At 37.4% G+C, this 27,427-nt stretch overlaps 2 protein-coding genes across 3 annotated transcripts; one reads left to right on the top strand and one right to left on the bottom strand.

The window, feature by feature from the left end:
• LOC127626795 (activating signal cointegrator 1 complex subunit 2-like) lies at nt 1–15,693 on the top strand. Its single transcript, XM_052102847.1, is given in 19 exon segments — nt 1–51; nt 379–498; nt 876–1,034; nt 1,257–1,430; nt 4,150–4,279; nt 4,368–4,435; nt 4,515–4,625; nt 5,427–5,539; nt 5,672–5,743; nt 5,834–5,938; nt 6,036–6,104; nt 9,634–9,708; nt 10,184–10,412; nt 11,612–11,808; nt 11,890–12,006; nt 12,288–12,524; nt 12,659–12,740; nt 15,291–15,385; nt 15,517–15,693. Coding segments are annotated over 19 exon segments (2,361 nt in total). The 5' UTR covers nt 1–15; the 3' UTR covers nt 15,689–15,693.
• Nucleotides 15,694–19,780: 4,087 nt separating this feature from the next.
• Nucleotides 19,781–25,528, bottom strand: LOC127626866 (RING finger protein 215-like). Of its 2 annotated transcripts, none has more exons than XM_052102963.1 (10): nt 25,207–25,528; nt 24,610–24,750; nt 24,446–24,517; nt 24,257–24,342; nt 24,065–24,119; nt 23,842–23,946; nt 22,920–23,036; nt 22,093–22,242; nt 21,872–21,974; nt 19,781–19,925 (listed from the first exon to the last, which is right to left on the bottom strand). In XM_052102963.1, exons 1-7 carry the CDS (start codon nt 25,408–25,410, stop codon nt 23,031–23,033), a joined length of 669 nt encoding a protein of 222 aa, XP_051958923.1. In that variant the 5' UTR covers nt 25,411–25,528; the 3' UTR covers nt 19,781–19,925; nt 21,872–21,974; nt 22,093–22,242; nt 22,920–23,030. The 2 variants fall into 2 exon arrangements, with proteins under 2 accessions (XP_051958923.1, XP_051958930.1); XM_052102970.1 differs by having other exon boundaries at nt 23,848–23,946.
• Between the last annotated feature and the right edge of the window lie 1,899 nt (nt 25,529–27,427).

Raw genomic sequence — 27,427 nt, 5'->3', positions numbered from 1 at the left:
CAAGCGCAATGCGAGATGCTACTGGTTTTAGAATGTCTATCCCGTGTAAAAGTAGGTTTCTGGTGTTGTCAACCTTTCTGTTAAATGTGGATGTCAGTTCTTGTGTTGTCAACTCATTAGCTGGTGTTTTACTGTATAACTGACCGTCTATAGACAGTTAATATGCCAAAATAATCACAAATCAGAACACTTTGTTAGGTGCCTTCGATTGAGGTCCACGAATTAACGTGAACCAGCTCTTATCACGTCTCGTGAACAGACATTAAAATCCCGGTTAATCATTTACCATGCTGCTGACAGTATAAAAGAGTAAATCTTGCAATGACGAATTTAAAATCTAGTGTATTCAGAGATCAGACCTCATGTGGTTCTTTTCAGTCCGTCTGTGGCAGGTGGAAGTGGCAGGTGGAAATGGCATGCGCAAAAGTGCCTTTAGATGAACTGCATGTAACTGAGGCCTCTGGACCACAAAGCAGAGAACGCACCTTACCAGCACTGGTGAGAGAATGCATTCATTTACATCAATAATTTTATAGTATCTCTGAAGTAGCTTTGGGGGGGAAAACATACTATAATGGGGTGGCTGTGGCTCAGGTGGTAGAGCGGGTTGGCTGCCAATCGCAGGGTTGGCAGTTCGATTCCCAGCCCACATGACTCCACATGCCGAAGTGTCCTTGGGCAAAACACAGAACCTCAAGTTGCTCCCAATGACAGGCTAGCTCTGCTGCCATTGGTGTATGAGAATGAATGTGTGTGTGAATGGGACACAGTGTAAAGTGCTTTGGTAACCTCCAAGTTTAAAAAAGTGCTATATAAGTGCAGACCATGGTCCTGTTTTTGTGTCAACTGAAATGTGCCTGCACCTCTCCCATCAGCATCCTGACCGTAAAGAGGAGAGATGTTTCTTAACTTATAAACCTCCACCTGAAGATGGCACACCTGCGCTAGTGGAGGAGTTCCTTGAGCTTGGTCAGTTCATGTCTGAGGACCTGGAGTGGTTGCTTGCATTACCTCATGACAAGTTCTGGTGTCAGGTCAGAATATCTAAAATGAATTATTTCTGAAAACGTGGAAGAATTTTTTTATTTATTTATCTTACACAACATGTGACTAAGACAGACATATATTATGCTATTTTTAAAAAATCCTTTAATATTAAACATTTTAGTACAGTGCATGGTAACCCTGGGTGAGAATTTATGTTAATGTGGCCAGACAGCTGCTGTATTTCCTTTTTTCTTTCTCTCTCTCTTTAGGTGGTATTTGATGAATCATTACAGATGTTTTTGGAATCTTATTTGAGAGACACTCCCCGTGGTCTGGACCCGTCTGGTCTCTCATGCACCTCAGCTGTAGCCGACATGCAGAGGAACATTCACCGCTCTGTTTTCATGATCTTCCTCAGGATGGATACACACAAAGAAACTAAGGTGCCTAAACCCTCGCAGATGTTTTTTTTTTTTTTTTTTTTTATACAGAATGTGGCATTTAGGTATAGTACATGTATTAAACCAGCAGCATATCACCCGGCAAAACTTGCCTGGTTACCCACCATCGTAGCTAAGCAGAGTTTTAGCCTGGCTCATACCTGGATGGTGGGTGAGACCAGCAGGGGGTGCTCACCCTGCAGTCTGTGTGGGTCGTAATTCCTTAGTATAGTTATGGGGACATAAAAAGGCACCATCTTTTAAGATGAGATGTTAAACCAAGGAACTGACACACTGTGGCCATTAAAAATCTCAGGGCATTTCTTAGGGTCCATCATGTCTTCCTAATATAACCCTATATACACTCACTGAGCACTTTCTTAGGAACATTATACTAATACTAGGAAGGGCCTCCCTTTGCTCTCAAAACAGTCCTTATTCTTCATGGCATGGATCCACAAGATGTTGGAAACATTCCTTTGAGATACTGGTCCCTGTTTACATGACCGCATCATGTAATTTCTGAAGATTTGTCAGCTGCACATTCATGCTTCTAATGTCCCATTCTACCATATCCCAAAAGTCTTATATTGAATTCCGATCTGGTGACTGGGAAGGCCACTGAAGAACAGTACATTCATTGTCATGTTCATCAAACCAGTTTGAGATGACATTTTCTTTGTGACATGGTGCATTATCATGCTGGAAGTGGCCATTTGAAGATGGGTAAATTGTGGCATGAAGGTTGCACATGGTTAGCAAAAGTACTCAAATAGGCTGTGGCATTCAAGCGATGATTGATTGGTATTGACTGGCCCAAAGTGTGCCCACACCATGGCTGTGTCTCGTTTGGAAGGCTGCATGCTGGGTAGGATGCGTCCTTTGAGGGTTGCAGTATACAGAGTGTCCTCCTTTAAACAAGCCTCATTTAAACGAGACTGCGTTCATAGGACAAATGTAAACAGAACGTAACATGGTTGCTATGACAGCACGCCTCTCTTTAACAAGTGGGAGCACTTTGAGAAGGGAACAAAGTCCCTTTTGTAGGGAATGTACAAGGTACATTTTAGGAGAGTTATATTGATATAAAAAGAAAAGAAAATATATTTTACAGGTGAAATTTATTAATATATTAATATAATTATACATGTTATATACTCTGCACCCATCTACTGAGGTACTTCAACTTGGGAAGTAACATTCCTTACGTTAAAACATCATATTTGCGGGCAAATTGGCATAATTGTTTTTAGACATTTCCATTGAAGCAAAGAATTGTGGGTTGTGAGTGCCCACGATGGATATACCTCATGCATCCTCTAAATTCCTGTGAAAGAAGGTCACATTCGAAGGCTGCATTCGAAGTGTCCTACTGGCTTTTCTGAAATGAGACAGCATTTATGACGGATGCGGCCAACAAATGCAACCTCTGGAGGACGCATCCTTCCAAACGAGAGACAGCCCATTACACCACTGCCACTGGCCTGAACTGTTGACACAAGACGGGTTGAGTCCATGGATTCATGCTGTTGGTTCCAAATTCTGACCCTACTGACTGTGTGCTTCAGCAGAAATCAAGATTAATCAGACCAGGCTATGTTTTTCCAGTCTCAAACTGTCCAGTTTTGGTGAGCCTGTCCCCACTGCAGCCTCAGTTTTCTGTTCTTGGCTGACAGAAGTGGAACCTGTCATGGTCTTCTGCTGTTGTAGCTCATCTGCCTCAATTTTCAAACTGTTGAGCATTATGAGATGCTATTCTGCTCACTACAATTGTACAGAGTGGTTATCTGAGTTACATATCCTTTCTGTCAGCTCGAACAATTCTGGCCATTCTCTGTTGACCTCTCTCATCAACAAGGTGTTTCCAAATTGCCACTCACTGGATGTTTTTTATTTTTGTCACCATTGTGAGTAAAAACTAGGGCAGTGGTTCCAAACCCTGTTCCTGGAGGCCCCAACGTTACACATTTTGGATATCTCCTTAATCCAAAACACCTGATTCAACTCATCAGCTCATTAGTAGAGACTCCCAAGACTGATTTGTGTGTGTCAGATAAGGGAGATATTCAAACTGTGCAGTGTTGGGGACCCTCCAGGAACAGGGTTGGGAACCAATGCTCTAGAGACCATTGTGCATGATAATCCCAGGAGATCAGCAGTTAAAGAAATACTCAAACCAGCCCGTCTGGCACCAACAATAACGTCACGGTTGAAATCACTGATTTCCCCCGTTCTAGAGGTTGATGTGAACATTAACTGAAGCTTCTGACCTGTATCTGTATGATTTTATGCACTGCTGCTATACGATTGGCTGATCAGATAATTGCATGAATAAGTAGGTGTAAAGGTTTTCCTAATAAAGTTCTCAGTGAGTGTATATAAATTAGCTATATCCCCTCCTATATACACCGATAGCTGGTGTGAGGTGGGAGTTCTGGCACACTATGGCTACTTTCGCATCATCAGGGTGGATGCTGAACACTGGTGGTGGTCGATGGTCCTTTGCTACTATGTAAAGTGCTTTGAGTGAATAGAAATATGCTATATAAATGTAAGGAATTATAATAATTAATTATTTATTACTATTAATTACAGCCTTTAGTGTGGAATGTGGGTTTGGACACGTTCTAATCAGAAGAACAAGTCTGCCTCAAAATGAATGAGATAAATGTGTTTTTAATTTTGTATAAACATTTAAATAATGTTTATTTTCCCTCTTCAGGAAAACTTTATAACTCCTGCAGTATTTGCAGAGATTATTTACAATAACTACTTATTTGACATTCCCAAAATCCTGGATCTTTGTGTGCTGTTTGGGAAAGGAAATTCACAACTGCTTCATAAAATGATCGGTACGTTCAGAAATATCAAAAACATGCGTGCTTCCACATTAAAATTTTTAATATTTTGTATTTTATGAAGTTTCCTTTTTTTCTTCAGAGAACATTTTCTCATAACAGCCCAGTTATTATGGAGACCTAAATGAGACTATACCGTCCATAATCCACGTAGGTTGTGATGTCATCAGTATTTCTAAGTGTTTATTTGCCTGTTGAAAAAGTTCAAATGTGTATGTGTGCAATCTAGGTGTTCGATACCATTTTACAGAATTGTGGAATTCAATTAGAGGCAGGTGCAAGTCAACCCCTCAAACTGAATGCAAACAAATGCTCAACTGCCGTGACCATGCCAGAAGAGGTAAGCAAATCCTCTTATTTCACTCTCTCTCTGTCTTTGTCTCTGTCCACACTTTCTTTTCTTTTCTGAATCACCCTCTACTAACTAGTGTCCTCAGTTGAGTCTGGCTTAAAGGGATTATCATTACTTGATTGCATAGTGTTATTGTCCAGGTATGTTGTTTTTGCATGCATGCGTGCGTGCGTGTGTGTGTGTATATATATATATATATATATATATATATATATATATATATATATATACAGTATTGTGCAAAAGTTTTAGGCACTTTTTAGGAAAAATATTGCATAATGAGGATGTCTATAAAAATAATTACATAAACAGTTTTCAATTATCACTTAATATCATACCAAGTCCAGTAAACATAAAAAAGCTAAATCAATATTTGGTGTGACCACATTTACCTTTAAAAAAGCACCAATCCTCCACGGTACACCTGGACACAGTTTTTCTTGGTTGTTGGCAGATAGTATGTTCCAAGCTTCTTGGAGAATTCTCTTCAGTTCTTCTATCTATTTAGGTTGTCTCAATTGCTTCTGTCTCTTTATATACCGGTAATCACCGACTGACACAATGTTCATTGGGGGGCTTTGTGGGGGCCATGAAATCTGTTGCAGGGCTCCCCATTCTTCTCTTCTCTTTGCAAAAGTAATGTTTGGGAGTCTAACATTTATATTTCCTAATGACACACTAAAGCTGAAGATATAAATAACCATCTTAAGACAAATGCTTTTGTGAAACATCTTATGTGCCTAAGAATTTTGCACAGTACTGTATATATTGTGTGTATCTGTCTCATAGGAGCTTGCAGACCTGGTGTTTTACATGTGTGACACCTGCACCTCTATCCACTCTTTCTTGGACATCTTCCCTAAGGCTTGTTCTACCTTTAAACAGCACAATATTCTTAACAGGTGTCACAAATACATCTACAGTACATACTGTCTCTACTTTTATTTCATACAGTGTTAAGGGCAGAAACTCATCCCTGATATTACTGACACAAACAATATTAGAAGAAATTCATAGAGCTTCTCTCAATGCAGATTATCATCATTCTATGAGATGGCCATTCCAGACCTGGAGAAAGCAGTGAAGAAGAGAAATTTCAATAAATGGTTTGAATGGCAAACATATGCCTTGCCCTTTCTCACACATTCCTTTAGGAACGTGTACATGTTAGTGTAACTAGTTGCAATTTGTCTCAGTTTGCAGGAGGACATGTGGGAACGAGTGTCTCATTCCAGAAAGAAAATAGTGGAAATCACTTATCTGCTGCTCCAGAACACATGTTTACAGCCCATATTGGAGGGGTGAGGAAAACTCACACACTAATGGACCTCATTATTTGGAAGCAAAATATCCTTGTTCCTTTTGCATACTTTTTCAAAGTTGCATTCATTTTCACAGCTCTGAAAACATGCCATCCTTTGTAGAAGATCTTCTACAGACCTTCACAGCTTTCCTTCAAGAGAAAAGGTGAATTTGCAGAGATGTCTCACCAAATGTATGAATGTACTGTATACAGTTGAAGTCAGAAGTTTACATGCACCTTAGCTAAGTACATTTAAACTCTGTTTTTCACAATTCCTGACATTTAATTGTAGAAAACCCTGACATATATCAATTATATTTTTGTCTATACCCTGTCTTAGGTCAGTTAGGATCACTACTTTATTTTAAGAATGTGAAATGTCAGAAATTCTCAGAATAATGGTAGAGAGAATTATTTATTTCAGCTTTTATTTCACATTCCCAGTGGGTCAGAATACACTTTGTTTGTATTTGGTAGCATTGCCTTTAAATAGTTTAACTTAGGTCATACATTTTGGGTAGCCTTCCACAAGTTTATCACAATAAGTTGCTGGAATTCTGGCCCATTCCTTCAGACAGAACTGGTGTAATTGAGTCAGTTTGTAGGCCTCAAATCAAATCAAATCACTTTATTGTCACACTACCATGTACACAAGTGCAACAGTAGGTGAAATTCTTGTGTGCAGTTCCGAGCAACATAGCAGTCATGACAGTGACGAGACATATACCAATTACAGTAAACAACATACTTACACAAAACAATTTACAAATCAAATGTACACATACACAACACAATAATTATATACAATGTACAGTAAACAATACACACAATATACAATATACAATACAATAAGTAAAGAGTATATGAAATATACATATATATATATATATATATATATATATATATATATATATATATATATATATATATATATATGAAGTAGTATATTGAGGAGAATATGTTGACAGTCCAGTGTGAGATTATAGATGAATAAAGTGCAGTGCTAATTATTGATCGTGATAGATCAAGTGTTCAACAGTGTGACTGCTTGGGGAAAGAAGCTGTCATGTAGTCGGCTGGTGCGGGTCTTGATGCTGCGATACCGCCTGCCTGATGGTAGCAGTGAGAACAGCCCATGACTCGGGTGGCTGGAGTCTCTGATGATCCTCCGAGCTTTTTTCACACACCGCCTAGTGTATATGTCCTGGAGGGAGGGAAGCTCACCTCCGATGATGTTTCTGGCAGTTCGCACCACCCTTTGCAGGGCTTTGCGGTTGTGGGCGGTGCTATTGCCATACCAGGCAGTGATGCAGCCAGTCAGGATGCTCTCTACAGTGCTGGTGTAGAACCGTGTGAGGATGTGTTGGTTCATTCCAAACTTCCTCAGCCGTCTCAGGAAGAAGAGGCGCTGGTGAGCCTTCTTCACAATGCCCTCAGTGTGGACGGACCATGTGAGTTCTTCAGTGATGTGGACACCGAGGAACTTGAAACTGCCGACTCTCTCTACTGGTGCTTATTGATGGTGATGGGGCTGTGTTCTCCGTCTTTCCTCCTGAAATCCACCACAAGCTCCTTGGTTTTACTGAGGTTGAGGGAGAGGTTGTGCTCCTGACACCAGCGTGTCAGGAGCACAACCTTGCTCCTTGCTCACACACACTTTTTCAGTTCTGCCCTTAAATTTTCTATCGGATTGAGGTCAGTGCTTTGTGATGGTCACTACAATGGTACAACCGTTTTTTCACTCAGGCTATCCATCTCATGAACAGTTAAATTGCCCCATTGAGCAATAATTATGTGCAACACAGTTAAGTCTATTTATATTATCCAACGTATCCACTTCTGCCACTACATACATTGCACTGTACATAATATACTGTATTTCTGTTCTTTATATAATGGATTTGTAATAGATTTGCACTACGTGTGTGTATGTGGGTATGTATGAAGGTGAGTGTATGTACGTATATGTATAATGATGTGAAGTGCACCACTCCCTCCTGCAGCAAAGCACCCCCACAACATGATGCTGCCACCCCATGCCTCACGGTTGGGCTGGTGTTCTTTGGCTTGCAAGCCTCACCCTTTTTCCTCCAAACAGAACAATGGTCATTATTGCCAAACAGTTACATTTTTGTTTCATTAGAACAGATGACATTTCTCAGAAACAGTAAGATCTTTGTCCCCATGTGCACTTGAAACAGTAGTCTGGCTTTTTTTATGGCGGTTTTGAAGCAATGGCTTCTTCCTTGCTGAGCAGCCTTTCAGGTTATGCCGATATAGGACTTGTTTTACTGTGGATATAGATACTTGTCTACCTCTTTCGTCCAGCATCTTCACAAGGTCCTTAGTTGTTGTTCTGGGATTGATTTTTTATGAGGTTTTGGCTGATTTCTTTTGATTTTCCCATGATGTCAAGCAAAGAGGCACTGAGTTTGAAGGTAGGCCTTAAAATACATCCACAGGTACACCTCCAATTCAGAACACCACCTATCAGTTGCTACTTTTCTAAAGGCTTGACATCATTTTCTGGAATTTTCCAAGCTGCTTAAAGGCACAGTTAACTTATGGCACTATTCCACTGCACGTTATGGTTCTACTCGCTTTACTTTTCTGATCTTGCAGTTTAGTGCCGTGACATCATCTTAAATGCGACACGAACATTACTGACCATAAACAATAACATGACCGCTAGCTGTTGGCTTCTAGCTCATTGTGATGCATAACCAGTTGTTGGATGGTGATTTTACACAAGTGTAACAGTTAAATTGGCCTGGTTGTTTTAGAAGCAAGCTTTCAAGTAGCTGGTCAACTAAATAAAGTGAAGCTTTCAAGTAGAGTATAGAGTTAACCTACCATCCTCCACAACAATGTCATGGCTGTGTCCAGGGCACTCTCCCTCCCATTGCTCACCAGTCTAGATAGCGTCCATTTAGTCGAACCACTTCCACTTTTCCTTGATGGTTCTGTAGTCACTTTAAAAAAATGTTTACTTTTCCCTACATTGTTGGTAGGTCCGGTGCTAGCCGTGTGTGGCCAAAAGCTGAGAAAGCTGTTGCCAACAAGAGGAACGTCTGCACCTTGTTTACTGACCACGGCGTGTTTTTGCCCACAGCCATTTCTTTTTACAATTCGAAAGTCGCGTGAACAAATGATACTGCTATAGCTGTTGCTAATTTTAAAACTAGCAGGTTGATGTCCCATGTCGCAATTACATTGATGCTGGTAGTGACGATTCTGTTTAAACAATCGGTGATCTGCAGGGTTTTGATGTCACATTTAGTATCTGCTCAGCTTGCTTGGAACCTCGACAGAGGTGGTATAAAAAAAATTACCAGGTACTATCCACATTGGAAAACCCTCAAAAAGCGAGCAGAGTCGAGTTGAGTTGTACCGTGCAGTGGAAAAGCCCCATTAGTGTATGTAAACTTCTGACCCACTGAAATTGTGATATAGTCAATTCAATTGAAACAATCTGTTTGTAAACAATTGTTGGAAAAATTACTTGTGTCATGCACAAAGTAGATGTCCTAAACAACTTGCCAAAAAACTACAGTTTTCTAATATTACATCTGTGGGATGGTTAAAACATTTGTTTTAAATGTATGTAAACTTTTGACTTCAACTGTATGTAAACCATTGTGGCATATGACTAAAATATACTTTCAATGCATTGATTGTCTTTTTATACCTCAGATTCCTGGCAGATTATGATGAACAGTTTCCTATAGCTGATGACATCAGTCTCCTTCAGCAGGCCTTTCCTCATTTGTATCCTTTATTTTGGCCAAGGGGATCTCTGAGGCTGATTTTGGAATTCAAGAATTAAAATGGGAAGCAAAACATCTGCACAGTTTCAATAAATTATATCTTTGAGGCTGATACTTCAGAGAAAATTACCTAAATGATTCCAGTCATAACAATGAGAAATTTGCACAGTTCTTTCTACATGCTTCATAATTGGGGACTGATACCAATGCTCATGTTCTAGTAAAAATATCAAATTCCTAAAATTTTACATTGTCATTAATTAGACACTTTTATCAAACCGACTTACAAATGAGGAACATAAGCAATTCATTATTCAAAAAGAAGAGAACAATGTCTCTGGCTAAATGTCCATGCATGCCAATTCAGGACCTAAACTGACACATTTTCGGTGCCTCTTCGGTGCATTGGAATCAGAATTTTCATAATTTTTACATTTCTATGATTTTGCTTTATTTTCCTTGATCGGTCCTCTCAGAGATGACACTAGGACATCCTACCTCTTGAAAGGAGTTGAGTCTGCCTGGGAGAGTGTGGGGAAGAAGAAAAGCTTACCCTCTGCAATCTCATCAGCCAATCACAGAGCAGGGGCCAAAAGTAAGTCTGGCCAAGATGAGGGAGCTTCCCAGAAGGTAGAAGAAGGAGCAATGGGAGAAGAGTTGAGAGGAGAGGAAGCTATCCCTGACATTCCTCGTAAGGGAGAAAATGTGAGTTCAGCTGCTAAAACCTTATTAAATACACTCATTGAGCACTTTATAAGGAACATCTGTACACCCATTTATGTATGCGATTATCTAATCAGCCAGTCGTGTGGCTGCAGTGCAATTAATAAAATCATGCAGATATGGGTCAGGAGCTTCAAGTAAATGTTCACCAGAAAGGGGAAAAAATTTAATCTAAGTGATTTCGATTGTAGCATGATTGTTGGTGCCAGACAGGCTGGCTTGAGTATTTCTGTAACTGCTGATCTCCTGGACTTTTCATGCACAACAGTCTCTATAGTTTACTCAGAATGGTGCCAAAAAAAAAAAAAAACATCCATTGAGCAGCAGTTCTGTGGATGGAAATACCTTGATGCGAGAGGTCAACAGAGAATGGCCAGACTGGTTCGAGCTGACAGAAAGGCTACGGTAACTCAGATAACCACTCTGTACAATTGAGAACGCACAACACGTTGAACCTTGAGGTGAATGGGCTACACTTGCAGAATACCACATCAGGCACTATTAGGACCAAAGTTTTCCTAATAAAGTGCTCAGTGAGTGTATTTATAAAATAAAAACTTGCTTTGGAATTTTTCTACTTTATTTACACTACCGTACTTTTTCTACTTTATTTACACTACCACAGTTTTGAAACTTACTCATTCTTTTTCACGTTTTAGAATAATAGTAAAGTCCTCAAAACTAAAGATCAAAACTGTGTTATATTTTAGCATCTTCAAAGTAGTCACCCTTTGCCTAGAATTTGCAGAAATGTACTCTTAACATTTTCTCAACCAACTTCTTGAGGTATCACCCTGGAATGCTTTTTAAACAGTATTGAAGTTTTGGTTGGTCACTTATTGGCTGCTTTTCTTTATTATTTTGTCCAAGTCATCAATTTAAATGTTTTATTTTTTTATTATTACATTTTTGTTTTATAATGTAATAAATGAATATGGTGGCACAATTATATTTTTGTCTACAAAACTAATTTCAAACATTTAAGCCTACGCCTTCAGATCAAAATATTTTTAAGATCATGAGAAACATTTTAATTAAGTGTTTCAAAACTTTTGACCAGTAGCGTAGATCAAACATACACACTTTTATGACTCATCTTGCTCCATTTAGATGACTACATTTGATTTGCTCTGAAATTGAAATAAATTATTTTTTCCTCTTTATTTCCTTTGGACCTATAGGGGTCCGTGTGCACAGTGAGTGCTGGAGAATTGGAGTCTCTGTTGTCTCATATTCGAGAGCTGCTCCCAGATTTGGGAGAGGGTTTCATAATGGCATGTTTGGAGGAGTACAGATACAACTCTGAACTTGTCATCAACAATGTCCTGGACGACAAACTGTCTCCATCACTTGTCAAACTGGACAGGGCAATGGCCAGGTAAGCTCTAACCAAAGTATTTGTGGTTTAACTAAACTCTACTTCATTATTGTCTTGTGGTTCTGTAATCTTTCCCTATAGGCCTTTGAAGGAGCCTCTTTCAGTTTTAAGCTCCAGATCAAATGTGTTTGACGATGACGAGTTTGATGTGTTTAACCGTGACCAACTGGACATGAGTCGTGTATGGAAAGGCCGGAGGTTAGTTGTATGTGCCTATGTTAAAATTCATTACCAACTCTTCCCACTTAGAAAAACATTACCCAATTCACCCTGTTTGCAGTAAATTAACCTGTGTTTTAAGTTCAGATTGTTTAGTTAAATATTCATGCAAATTCTGCTGAAGAAGAAAAATTGCCTTTGACAAGTCCAACATAAACTGACATCAGAGCACCACTTGAAAGTGTGCTTATTAAATATGCAGCTTAAGCTGTACAAGATGGTTTGTGTCAGTTAGAAATTAAAATCTATGTGTATTTCAGACAGGGGGAAAGTGTGCATGCCACTCTCAATGACAAAGAGCACATTGAAGAGCAGAGAGCGAGATATCAATCATACCAGACAGTGGTGGAAGAGATTCCCATCGCGACAGACCCCTCTAGGAACCCTGATAATATTTTCGCCATGGACAATTACGATGACGAATATGATGACACATATGATGTCAACCAAATAGGAGCCAATGATCTGGATGAGGAGGATGAGTTGTTGAACCGCAGGTATGAGCTGATAACAAACCAAGCCTTTTCAACTTCCTGAGAGAGAGAACATTTTTAATTATGGATTTAAATTGTGTATCACCATTATTTTTCCAAGTTCACACAGATGATCTTCATCTTTTAAATTCCTTTAGGCCTTTCACAATCCCACAAGTGCTCAGAACTGGCAAACAGGCTCAGGCAGTAGAGGAAGAGGAAGACGAGGAAGAGTACAAGGTGCAAATTAATCTCTCTCTCTCTCTCGCTCTCCAATTTTTATTTTAAAACCTTTCTGCCATGCAAAGGCTAAATGCAGTAACTACACATTTTGTCAAAATGGGGTCTGTTATACTATAATTTGTCCTGTGGTAGATGGGTTTGGCTATGCTATCTCAGTTTATGTATTGGCATAGCTACTGCCTTTGACTTTGTAGGTCAGCACTGTGATCCTTTCCATAGGTTGAGTGTGATAAGGTTTGACTATTGTAGATAATATGGAATATTGATGGTCTTCTACCTTCCTTTCGCTTTCATTTTAATCAGAATGTAGGCGTAGTCACTAGACTTTGTGTTCCATTGCCTTCCATTCATATGCATGCTAATGCACAAAAGCGGGAACGCAAGCTTAAATGCATAGTTGTTTAGTCTTTCGCTGCATACCAAAGTTCAAGTTTGGTAAACTGACATGGACATTCATACAGTAAATAGACTTCTGGCCAATAGAGGATCTAAATGTCACAGAGTACATGGTGTATTTTTTCATATTTTTAAGTAATGATTATATTTGTATATTAAATATTATTACATGTACAATTTTTTTTATTTATTTTTTTATTAGAAACAGAAGGCCTGTTGCCTATATTTGTTGTGCTGTCTGAAAGTTTGCATGCTTAAAATGTAGTGTGACTGTCCATTATGATTGACAATAATTTATGGATGTACCTAGTCCTCGTAGATCACTATGGGATCGCCATGGGATCCCTCTGGAATTTCCTAGGGGTTTCTCAACTTGAGGAAAAAAAAAGGTTTGATGAACATTATTTGTCGATATGTGGACGTTTTGTTCTTCAACCTAAATTACACACTTTCATACCTTCAAGCATATTTTGAAGTCGTATTGAATTGCATCCTTGTTTTCTTATAACACACGACAGCTTCAAAATTCAGGTTTGAAGTATGAAAGTGTGTAATTTCTGTTGTTGAACAAAACGTCCATTTATCGTCAAGTAACAAACCCCATTCTAAAAATCCAGAGGGAACCCATGGCGAATTAGACTACCGGGTTTGCCTACAAATTGACGACACCGCTAAACAGCTCTGTAGCAGCTTAAATTGACCAAGAAACACCCACTTAGACTGGAAAAGAACTTTAACTGACATATGTCATTGTAAAGCTATCAATCACAGTTGGTTTTGTCATCATGTACTTTATAGCTGCGAGGTTATTCAAGATATATCATACCACAAGAAAAGGCCGTCACAGCGAAATAATTTATATAATAACCTGGCAGTCTCTGTGAGCAATTGCACTGAAAACACATGGAAAAATTCAGAGACATAACTATGTCAATACAATAACTAACTGAGTCAATACAAGGAATTTGTCTTGGTGACAGGAGCTTCCAGTCTACAACAATACAAACAATACCAAAAACAGCAGCAAGACATAGGTAATTAAAAACAAAAAAAGAACACAATATAAATGATTATACATATACGTACATACACTCACCTTCATACATACCCACATACACACACGTAGTGCAAATCTAATACAATCTGTTATATAAAGAACAAAAAACAGTATATTATGTACAGAGCAATGTAAGTAATGGCAGAAGTGGATATGTTGGATAATATAAATTAAAATTAAAATTAAACTGTATTGCACATCATTATTGCTCAATGGGGCAATTTAATTGTTCATTAGATGGATGGCCTGAGGGAAAAAACTGTTCCTGTGTCTGACGGTTCTGGTGTTCAGAGCTCTGAAGCGCCGGCCAGAAGGCAACAGTTCAAAAACGTAGTGGGCAGGGTGAGTGGTGTCCAGAGTGATTTTACCAGCCTTTTTCCTCACTCTGGAAGTGTATAGTTCTTGAAGGGGGGGCAGGGGGCAACCAATAATCCTCTCATCAGACCGAACTGTCCTTTGTAGTCTTCTGATGTCTGATTTCGTAGCTGCAACAAACCAGACAGTTATTGAAGTGCAGAGGACAGACTCAATGACTGCTGAGTAGAACTGTTTCAGCAGCACTGGTGGCAGGTTGAACTTCCTCAGCTGGCGAAGGAAGTACAACCTCTGCTGGGCCTTTTTCACAATGGAGTCAATGTGTATCTCCCACTTCAGGTCCTGTGAGATGGTAGTGCCCAGGAACCTGAATGACTCCACTGCTATATATCTGCTTCTGCTATGTACCCTAAATGAAATTCTAAATATCTTTTAAAAGATTTGATGTCACTAATCTTGCAAACTTGGACAAATATGGTGATTTCATCCTCATAATTGCTCATTGAATCAGCGTGGAACCTTGTGAACAGGACTCATCCTAGGCAAACTGATGAAAAGTCTTGTGTGCTTCTACTGGCAGAAGATCTATCAAACCAGCCAATGAAATTTGCGCTGAGTGATTCGAGAAAACGTTTTCCAATTTTGTGGGCTATGTGCATCAGGTGGTTAGAGTATGGTCTGTGGGTGTGTTGTCTGAGGCTGAGACGAAGATGTACTCACAGCACGTGTGATGCCATTGATTCCCAATTGATCTCAATGTTCTATGTGGTTTTGATTAGAATGAAGCCATGAAGAGGGATCACTTCATCCAGGACCCTGCTGTTCTAAGAGAGAGAGCAGAGGCCAGAAGAGCTGCCATGCACAGCAGAAAAAGGTAAATCTGAAGTGATGCATCTGAAGTTTGAGGATGTTGCGTAACTGGAATCACTTTTGCTATTATTTGACTAACCTAGACAACAATTATCAGTGAGTCACCAGTTGATTTTATTTTATTTTTCCTTGAAGCTACAGACCTCCTCCACAAAGTCATGTGGTAGGTGGTCCAAAGGGGCAGGGCCAGGCACAGGAGACTGTCTTGGACAGGCGCAGGAAAGAGATGAACAAGAGCCGAGGTGCCAATCATAATCGCAGGACGATGGCTGACAGGAAGAGGAACAAGGGCATGATCCCTTCCTGATACACTGCCTTTACATCAACAACAACAGAAAAGCACGGACACATAATGGTCTCTGTGAACTGAAGAACAAAGGCAAAGTATCTGAGATTAAATTTGGCTTCTCATTCATATAAGTTCTGAGGAGCATCAAATTGACACTGCAGTCTCTTACACAGGCCTTTTATTTCTTTCAGATTGAAACATTAAATGCAGATCTTAATTTTTGAAGTCTAAAGTGACAGGCTGGTTTTGAGTTTGTGAAGGGCTTAGTAAAATCCAAAGTGTGTCTATAAGGGAACAAAATAATCATATATATATTCAAAGAAATTTGATGATGACAGTCAACATATGACAAGAAACCAAAGTGCTTAAAGGCAAAGGTCTTTTGCCATGTAACATACGTTTATTGAACAGAGGAGAGGTACAAACGGTTATTGCACTAAGTATAATTCAATAAATAAAGGAACACTGACTGAGATGTAGACTCAACAAAAGATGTGCTACATAACACTATTGAAGCAAAAATAAAGCTACACATTGCTCATAAGATTTAAATCTGAGCCAGGATAGTTCCTTAAAGGTTCAGAAAACAATTAAGACTTATGTGTAGTCCTTCACAAACCTCACAATCTCAGGCTGTACATCATGGCTGCAGATTCTGATTTCAACAAATTAGTTATGATGTGCCAAAGGTAGGGCTGGGTATCGAGTTTGATACATTTTAGGCACCGACAGAATTGCCTCTAATCAATTGAGTTTCGAAAAATGTCTTTGGTACCAAATGTCTGTTCGGTACCCATTTTCGATACCTAAGGGGTTAATCTCGTCACCGTCAGTAATACGCATGTAGCGTGCTAGATGTGCCCAAATCTAAAAGTGCTGGTGATTGGTTGTATTTAGGCATGAAGGAAAAATACTAGTATCAGAAAATGGTTCCAGGGCTGAGAAAGAATGTTAAAAGCAGCATTGCTAACACTGTTCTACATTACAGAGAAATACTAAACCGTAATAAAGCCTTTAAAATATATTTTTTACAAGCGCATGCATGAAGCGAGCCGCAGCAGTAATGATTCTGAATGTGTCGGAAAAAACAGCAAGAGACTGTCTGAACATTTTGTTAATTTATAGAGAAATGCACATTTGTGTTGAGCAAACAGACGATGATCTCAGGATCCAATGATGGTCAGAGTGATCGCCAATAGCTGATGCCTTTGACCATGTCATGACGATATTTGGCCCGTTTCCCATTAATCTATTAAATTATTATTAGACTATTATTATTATCAAATTAATATTACAAATAATTTGTCCGTAGACACAAAGATACGTGTTTGAAGAAACACTCTTACATTATAAAGTACAAATGACAGAAAAGCCGTATATGGTCGTGCAGTCTCGTGGAAGACGCCCATCTAATAAGGATCTCACACTTTGTTTCTGCCTTCTGATTCTTTTCTTTTTTTTTTATGACTGCTGCAAATGACCTCAGACATCTCAGTTCAGGAGGTGCTCTGAGTTCAGTTCACTTTATTTCCACAGAGCAGTTTATTGTGAACGCAACTCTGCAGCCTGTAAAATAATACAAACTATATAAAATAATACAAAATCACGTTCATCTCGAACCATGATTTATATTGATTATTATTATCATCATTATAATTATTATGTCTTCATTTGTGTGAGTAATTTTACGCCTGCATGTTTAGATGGATTCTTGCCTGACGGTAAATGGAAAGGTGGTTGTGTGTGTGTGTGTGTGTGTGTGTGTGTGTGTATATATATTAATTAATTATTTGCTTTTTCATTTAGTTTGGAGTGCAATTTGAATTTAGAAATGTATTTGATTTATTTTTTTTAATTTTTTATAAATTATAAAATTTTCAATGCAAAATCAATAAAGCAAGAATATTCACAATCCCTCAGCCCCGAGGTTTCTGATGTAATTTGATAAATTTGTCATATTCCTGCAGTTTTTTTTTTCTCCGACCAAAGTATCGAAAAAAGTATCTATCGATACCGAAATTTTTTAAACGATACCCAGCCCTAGCCAAAGGCTGTAAGCGTATGACACCCTGGTTACACTTTGAACTTCAGGCAATGTTCTCTTGCCATGTAGAGCAGCATATTTTCTACTTTTCTAACAGAAAGCATATTTATGAATGCTTTTGGAATAAAAAATGTAAAAACTAGAATGATAAAACATGAATAAATGCTGTTCTTAAGACTGTTTCTTAGTTGTTCCTCTGTGTGTGAGTGTTTAATGAGATTTTAAATACATCGGCTGTTTGACAAATACTCCTGAAAAAAGACTCATGTATCATGATACTTGGGAAGGTGGAAATTCTTTAGATTTGGCATAAACAGATTATGCTGCCATATTTCATTCATATTCCATGTTTCATTTAACTGGAAGTTCATACATACGGACAGTGATTAAATCAATGGATTTTGCCAAGTCACTGAACTGTTGTTTGCTATTAGGTATTCTTACTCAACTGCAAAATCCAAAGGTATTCAGTGGTTCTTCACTGTCTTGCACAGTTATGTAAAGTTGAACAATGCTCATCATTGTAGCATTGCCAACAATTTCTGTCACTCTGATCATTAATGACTTCTGGTCTTTTTGTTGCTGAAAATCACTGTAAGAGTGAACGCCCCCTGAATGTTCAGTTTTGCTGCCTTGTGGTTCCATTTTACTATGTCCCTGTAGATCCTCTTCACAAGGAAGAGTAACATGGTGAAAGTCACTCTAGTTGCTGCAGAAAAGCACAGAGCTTCCCTTCAGTTCTTATTATAGTTTTTATCAATAGTTTATAATTTGTTAAACTACTGATGCTTATCCTTAAGTGTAGTTTTCATCTTACAAAGTGTGAAGTGCTTGTTTAAAGGAATGCTCCGTGTTCAATACAAGTTACACTAAATTGACAGCATTTGTGGCATAATGTTCAACATTATGCGGCATAATGCTGATTACCACAAAAATGTATTTCGACTCGAAGAAAAAAAAAGAAGCAAAAATCGAGGTTACAGTGAGGCACTTACGGGTGAATGGGGGGCTATTTTTTTTACATTAAAAATCGCCACAAGACATAAAGGATTTGCTTGTAAACATGATTTCAGTGTGATAAAATCACTTACAAACCTTTTCTGTGTAAAGTTATAGACAATTCTCATGACAACTTCGTTACCATGATGATGTTATGTCAACAAACCCTAAAATGACAGTAAATATGATTTGAAGAACTTTACTGTTCAAATATTACACAAGTTTTAACATAAGACTTAATGTAAGTGTTTTTACAAAATTATAAGCTTAAAATTTCTGTTTAATCGCTCCAAAAATTGTCCACATTCACTTTCATTGTACCCATTTACTTCCTTTGTAAGTGCCTCACTGTAATCTCGATTTGTTATTTATTTATTTTTTTTAAAGAAAAGGAGGAACGAGTCTAAATTATTTTTTGTGGAAATCAACATTATGCCACAAATGCATTCGATTGAGCTTAACTTGTGTTGAACCCGGAACATTACTTAAAGTGATAGTTCACCCGAAAATGAACATTTTGTCATTATTTACTCACCATGATGTATTTCCAAACACATTTGACTTTCTTTCTTACATGGAACACAAAAGAGATGGTATGCTGAATATCAGTCACCATTCACTTTTATTATATGGGGGAAAAATTCAATGAAAGTGAATGGTGACTAGCAATTACATTCTTCCTTAAACTTCCTTTTGTGTTTAATGGAAGAAATTCAAGCAGATTTATAAACAAAATTAGGTAATTATGACAATTTTCATTTTTAAGTGAAATATTCTTTAATTAAACAGACTCATCCCATCTCCTAACCCTTGTTTAAACATACATTTGAGAGTATGTATGATTCCTTCTTAATCTGAAGAGATCTTCTGGAACCCCCCCATTCATATAACTTTAGAGTCAGTGTAGGATCAGAGAATTGCAGAGCTGGTTAAAGAAATGTAACTGCAGTATTATACTGAGGACAAAAAATCTGATCCCACGTACAAGGACCTACCTTCAAACAACTAATCAGACCAGGGTCTAGTCCTGCCTCTTGGGGTCATTTTACAAGTAAAAGTTCATAGTCTTCAGAGTGGTCAAAGATCATTACTATGGAGGCATCCTGACCTTACAGTACAAAGGAGGTGTTTAGTTGCCACGAACATCTGAACCACTTAATTTCACTAATCCCTAGTCCAGAATCCATCCAGGTGCAGCTCAATAAAAATTACCTGGGAGGTAGAGAAAGAGGGCAGGTGTTCAGATTCATGGTTATTCACATAATGTTGGCTTAAGTTGACAGGAACAGCATGCTGTTAATTGAAATTCATAAATGTGCATCAGAGGGGGAGACAAATTTTGGGGCTAATTCTCACACATCAGTGGTACTTCTCAGTGTAGGGATATTTTTTGAAAGTCAGTTACTGCACTGACCGATTCTTAAGATAAAACATCTATACATAAATACAGTATATTAGAAAATACAGTATGGTAACTCTTTAAAATAAGGTTACATTTGTTAACATTAGTTAATGCATTAGGTATAATGAACTAAAACTAATATATTTTTAAACAGCTTTGATAAATATTTGTTAACGGCATTTGATAAAAACTAGTTTATGCCAGTTCATATGAACTAATATTAAAGGTGCAGTCAGTAACTTTTGCGTTTGTTATCTTGAACCTACAGTGACACCTAGCGGCGTGGATGCTGTATCATTCAAAATCAATAGTTTTTAGTTACAGGTGCCTTTGTAGATCTATTATCTATACACAGTCAGCCATGATTAATCCAAGAGTGAAAGTGTCCAATATCAAGGCAGTTACTGATATTTAGCTATTAGTATTTGGCTTGTCATGTGATTCTAACATGGCAGCCCCCATGAGGAGACCCTCTCCATGTAGAACAAAACAGTTACAGGTTACAGATATGACTGAAGTCTTCATTGTATGTGATTGATCATGATTTTATACCTTTGATTCAAAATCACTATTAATTTCTTTAGGAGTAAAACGTTTGCAATGAGGAAAAGAAGAAAAAAGTGCACCTTTAACATGTACAAAATCAAATATTAACTTATGTTGAAATTAACAGTAACCAATATTAATAAATGCTGTATAAATAATGTTCATTGTTAGTCATGTTAACAAATGTAGTTAAATAATGTATAATAGAACCTTATTGTAAAGTGTTTCTGTATATTATTTTTGCTAATTTCCATATTTAGGTACTTGAAACTAACATATAGAGATAACAAGCAGTAGGAATAGTTCACACAAAAATGTAAATTTTGTATGTAACAAGTAGCCCCAGTCATCCTTGTAAATAGGGCTAAAACAATTAGTTGACAAACAATTGTCGACAAAAGTTTACGTTGTAGAATAGTCGTTTGATCTAATTTACTCTAACATGAGATCACTTTAAACTCTACTGATGAGAGCAGCGCTGCAGCTCACACCTGACTGAGGAGAGGAAGAATTACACACCTCACAGTCCAGATGCACTCTAAACATTCCAAACAGATTCAGCTGATGTAGATCACAAATTATGAGGGAATTATAATACAAATATACAAAATAAGAAGCACTCTCGTTGTGGAATAAGCGGAGTTGGAGCTGCCGCTCCGCTCAAGCAAAACTTGCATGTCGAGCGTCTTTAAAAGGAAGCACCCAAAATCTTAAATGCAGTGATATTTAATGTGTTATAGCTTTATTAAAGTTAATATATGTTGCTTCTCAATTAAATGTATCTTGTTTTAAGGATTTGTAGAAATTTTTAAATGGAAAACAAGACAAAAACACTTAATAACAATAGGACTTTTTTTTAAGTGAATTTCTTTGCTGAATTAAACCTAATAAAAAGTATTTTTTCCCCTTTAATTCAGTGAATGTCATTTAGAGGTGTTTTTAAAAGATGATTATACCCTCTTTATTGTTAGTAAGCACGTTTAATACAACCTTTTAAGTCGGGACACAAGCAGAATAATCGGTTAAGAGCTAATGATTAATCGGTGCAACAATCGCTGAATAGTCGAATAATCATTCTAATAATCGTTAGATTAATCGATAATCAAAATAATCGTTAGTTGCAGCCCTACTTGTAAATGGAAAATAGTAATCTTTCCAATGTAAATAATATTACAATTGTGTGTAGGAGAGATGGACGTGTGTTACTGACCAAACACACTGCGTTTGCAGAGAGGACAGGTTTGCTGCAGGAGTAGCCAGGGATCAACACAATCTCTATGGAACTCATGGAGGCATGGCAACACCCTCAAACACTAAAACACACCCGCACAGAGCCAGAAGTTGCTGTATTAGTCACATATTTATGCTTCTAAATAAATCAATAATACATATCCAAAGCAACAGAATAAGAATGAGCAGAGGATATATCACCTGGTTGTTGTTGTACTGCTCCAGACAAACTGCACAATTGTCCGTCTCTACAGGCGGTGTCTGAATTGGGTCACACCTCAGTTTAGGCTTCCGGTACGTCCTGGTTTTCAGTGCTGATAATCTCTTTAAAATGTCCTGCTTGAGGTGTGACTGTAAGACAAAGGGTTTATTTCCTTATTTCTTATATTATTTACACTACCAGTCAAAGGTGCGTTTGATTGAACTTGGGTTTCTCAAGATATGATGTTTAAAAGCTTGAAATTAGATTTGTAGATGATGCCAATGTTTGAATATCTTTGCAAAACAGACATTTTAAATGATGATTATTATTATTATTATTTGGAGTGGGATGGAATACTAAAGGACAAGCAACCAAACAGTGACCAACAAATATAGGAATTCCTTCAGTACTGTTTAAAAAGCATCCCAGAAAGCGCCTCGTGAAGTTGGTTGAGAGAATGTCCAGAGTGTGCAGAGCTGTAATCTTGCCAAAGGGTGGCTATTTTGAAGAATCTAAAATATAAGATATGTTTTGATTTGTTCAACAATTTTTGGCCATAACATAATACCCATACTTCCACTTATGTTATTTCAGAGATTTGAAACTATTATTCTAAAATGTGGAAACATGGTAATAATAAATAATCAGTAGGTGTGTCCAAACATTTATTAGTGTATGTAATAAACAATAAATATGCTTGTGACTAGATTTCCTACCTGTGTCCACCTAATATTGCTCATTCACATCTGAAATTTTGAAACTTTACCTTTAAGTCATAAGTTGAACTCATAATAAACTTGTAATAAATACAGGCCACAGTGTTCACCTCTGAATCATCATTAAACTGGTTGTCCTGGTACTGCCAGCGTGCTTGAACCATGACCCCCGTTAAGAGGACGAGGGCCACCAGAACGACAGTGTTCCACAGCTGCTGGAGCTATTTCTGGACACACAATGGACAGTAGGGAAAAACGGACAATTACTGAGTGCACCATGAAAACAGATAACAGACCCAAAAATGAAAATTCTCTTATCATTTGATCATCCTCATGCCATCCCAGATGTGTATGACTTTCTTTCTTTTGTTGAACACAAATGAAGATTTTTAAAGAATATTTTAGCTCTGTAGGTCCATACAATGCAATTGAATGGTGGACAGACCTTTAAAGCTCCAAAAGGACATTAGGGCAGTAATCCATACGACTCCAGTGGTTAAATCCATGTCTACCTAAGAATATGATAGGTGTGGGTGACTTAAATATATAAGTCCTTTTTTTTTTTACTATAAATTCTCCTCCCTGCCCAGTATGTAGCAATATGCACAAAGAATTAATTTGCCAAAAACAAAAGAACAATGTGAAAGAAAACGTGAAAGTGGAGATCGATTGTAAAAAAGGACTTAAATATTGATCTGTTTCTCACCCACACTTTTCATATCACTTCTGAAAATATGGATTTAACCAATGGAGCAATATGGATTACTTTTAAGCTGCCTTTATGTGCTTTTTGGACCTTAAAAGTTCTGGCCATTATTCACTTGCATTGTACGGATCTACAGAGTAGATATTCTTGAAAAAACCTTCATTCATGTTCAGCAGAAGAAAGGAAGTCATACACATCTGGGATGGAATGTGGGTGAGTACATGATAAGAGAATTTTCACTTTTGAGTGAACCATCTCTTTAAAAATATTTTTAAGTGTAAGACAGTAATCCTGGATCATATGAGACGTCTTTATAGTTTTCATACGTGAACCTGAGAGTTGGTCTCCCCGGTGCAAATGACCCCCTGCCACTCTCCATACAGCCCACTTCTTGATCGCCCACAACTGGACCAAAGGGTCAGGGTGGCCCCCTGTGACACCACATATAGAAATGTCACACTTTTACACTAATAAGCCACGTACCAAGTTGCAACATTCACAAAGTTAAAATGAGCAAAAAGGGATATTATTTTCAGCAGAAAATCTTACCAGGCTTTCCTCTAGACAAGTTTTGTAAGTGATTTTTGCAGTTGCATGAAGGCCCCTAATTGAATAAAAGGCATGTTTCTAAATTCAGTAAATGCAAAAAGGTAGTAATAGCAAAAGGCAACAAATAACAGGCCCAACAAAATATCAGTAGATTTCATTCAACAGGTTTTAATGTAGTTGAAATCTGCTTACATGAGGAGTGCTCCAATGAGCTTGGTGACATTTTCTGATGTCTGAATAACAATAATTGGCTTAGAGAGGACCTGAGAGAGGTCCATCTGTCGAGGAAGAACAGTTTGACTTTAATTTTTCCTTTCTCTTTTCTAACAACCATCATTGCACCATCTAAAAGTTTATGGGACAGGACAGCAGAGCTCTTACCTCTCGGATAGTATTCTGGTTTATAGCCAGTATGATCAAAGCAGATGCACCCAAAAAAAGGGCACGCTTCATCTATGGAGGAGAGAGCTGTCAGTTTGATCGGTACCTAATCACCATGTTTTAGTGTTCACAATGTAATTGTGAACACTAAAATTGTTAATGACCTTATTAACCACAGAGGCAGCAAAGGATTCCTGGTTACTGTTACTAGAAACTGTGCCTTCCTCCATTTGGACAGGTACCACTCCAATCCAGGGGTTCTGATTACTTTTTTCAGTATTAGTTTCAGACGCTTCATCTTTTATCTGCATAGAAAAATAAACATGCATGTTTCTGCTATACAGTGAGGTCCAAAAGTCTGAGACCGCATTGCAAAGGTGGATATTTGAAACATTTTGGAAGTTCAAGCTGTCAACAAGCAAAAAGGCTACTTACCAAATATTTTGACATTGTGAAATTCCTGTTCATCTTTCAATTCAGCTTTTAACTCAAATTGTTATGCTAATAATATAAATATATATATATATATATTTTTTAACTATAATCTTCCTGTTAACTGCTCACATTTTTAACCACTCAGGCTACACCACCACAGGTTTCAGACATAGAAACCATAACATCATATGAAGAAAATGTTAAAATTGCAACTACAGCAAATTATGCTGACTGACAACAATTTTAAAGCCAAAACAATAAACACACAATGAAAACAATGAAATAAACATATGCAGTATCAATGTGTGCGTGCGTTGATCACTTACTAATTTGAAGTCTCCCTCGAGGTCATGTTTCTTTTTGCTGTGGTTTTCTGTGGGGTCGTTCTCCAAACTGCCCTGGACCAACTCACCCTGTAAAACATCCTGCTGGTCTTCCAGAAACACCTCTACAAATGCCATCTGTTTACTGAACACCAGTGGGCAAAACAACATCCAGAGCATTACAGAGAGACCAGCTAATGCGCTCATGGCTCCTGCTCAGTTGATGTCATAAGTCATAGTAAGTCATAGACTGAAAGTTTGAGCCATACTGAAAGGACAGGCTCAATTCTGTCAACTCCTTCGGATGTAAACAAGCAGACGTCAACGTGAGTTCTTCTGCGGCTCGTTTTGCTGTAGTGAAACCGAAAAAACCTAGAAGGGAAAGGTTTTATATACTGTAGTAAGTCTATATATTTCCTCTAGGGGCGCTGTGTGGTCATTCATTCTGACAAATTAAGTTCCGCCCACTTAGGTACTTAAAAAAAAAAATCTATTTCATAAACTTTTTCTTTTCTTTTTCTCAAATAACAACATACCTCTTTCCTAATGTTTCCCAATTACACACCTTACAAAAAAGTACTCTGGTGGTATCATACTGGGAATATTAATTATTCAAATTATTACATCACGTTATTACAATTATTGACATTTAATATTCTTTTTTCATTTTTAGTATATATCTTTTAATAACTCTAGTTTAATGTTACTGATTATGTTGTTTTAATTGTTGTAAATCATTCTTGTTCAACTTAACACTAAAGTTGTATTTCTTTACATTAGTTAACACATTAGATAACATAAAATGACAATGAGCATTTATTAATCTTGGTTAATGTTCATTTCAACATATAATTTCTTTAACTTTACAGGCTGTATACATTATAAACTAACAATTACCAATTTTAGAAATATGACAAATTTACAACGATTAATTAAGGCTAAACATTTGTGTTAATTGTTAGTTCATGATACCTGATTTACTAATGTTAACAAGCACATTTGTTACATTTGGCGATATTAACCCTTAAACACATACCTCGGTTCTTTAGAGACCTGGGACCTCATTTCACCCCCTGTACCGCATCAATTTTTTTGGAGTTGTGCCCAAACCTCTTTAGTATTCCTCTTATAAATATTGTAACACAAAACAAAAAAAGTCAAAATTGCAACCATTTTTTTTTTAATAGTGGTTTAACTATATCTAGTGGAGACCCGAGGTATGTAAGAGCGTCGTTTTTTTCGCACTTCCATAAATGTAATTTTTTATGATTATTTCATATATATTGAAGTTTAAAAAACAGGATAGAAAATTAACAATTATTTCTAAATGGTGACTATTTTTGATGAATAAATCTTACTAACATTAAGTGGACCTCAGTGAGCGTTAAAAAATAAAATAAAAAAATGAATATACGACACCTTTAAATCATAATTTACAGTCGTTTTAGGGTTTTGGGGTTTGTTGACTACCATGTCATGACAACGATGTTGTAAAATTGGCTATAACTTTGCACAGAAAGGTTAGTAAGCGATTTTATCAAACTAAAATCATGTTAACACGCATATTGTTTATGTCTGGGGGCTATAATTTTGAAACAGTGAGAAGTTTAACCCCCCGCCCGTATAATACGGGATCGTCCAGTATTTAAAGATAAAACGAAGCATCCCGTATTGAATTCATACGGGACGTGATTTGTCCCGTTTTTACGCTGAACAGATGGCGTCAATGTGTAATTGTTCCAGATCGCCCATGTAACATTGATATAAGTTGGAAAATTTGCCTACGGTGGGTAAGGGACCGTCTGAAAAGTCCATGCATTGTGCTAAAACGTCCTTATACTGTGGAGGACGTCTGAAAAGTCCACAAATGGTGGTAAAACAGTTTTTTCTATATAAATTAAAAGATATGTATAAACCATCCAACATTTATACATAAAGAATGATAAAGAAGACAAATAATCGAAAAGATTTATATAGACGTATTTAAAGATATAAATTAAATTATAATATATGATATTATTGTGATATAAATTATTAGGATATAAATATATAGATATAGATATATAACTATGACCGATGTCATAGGTCAGGAAAGTTTTAATTTTAGCATATGAGAAAGGATATATAATTTTTTGTTTTTATAATAACGCATATTAAATCTGGAGGATGTGGCCGTGACCTTAACCACTAGTTTACTAGTTTATTATTTTACTTATTTTGCAGT

This window comes from Xyrauchen texanus, chromosome 3 (assembly GCF_025860055.1).
Source record: "Xyrauchen texanus isolate HMW12.3.18 chromosome 3, RBS_HiC_50CHRs, whole genome shotgun sequence".
In the NCBI taxonomy this organism is placed as follows: domain Eukaryota; kingdom Metazoa; phylum Chordata; class Actinopteri; order Cypriniformes; family Catostomidae; genus Xyrauchen; species Xyrauchen texanus.
This window is presented reverse-complemented; position numbering and strand designations above follow the sequence as displayed.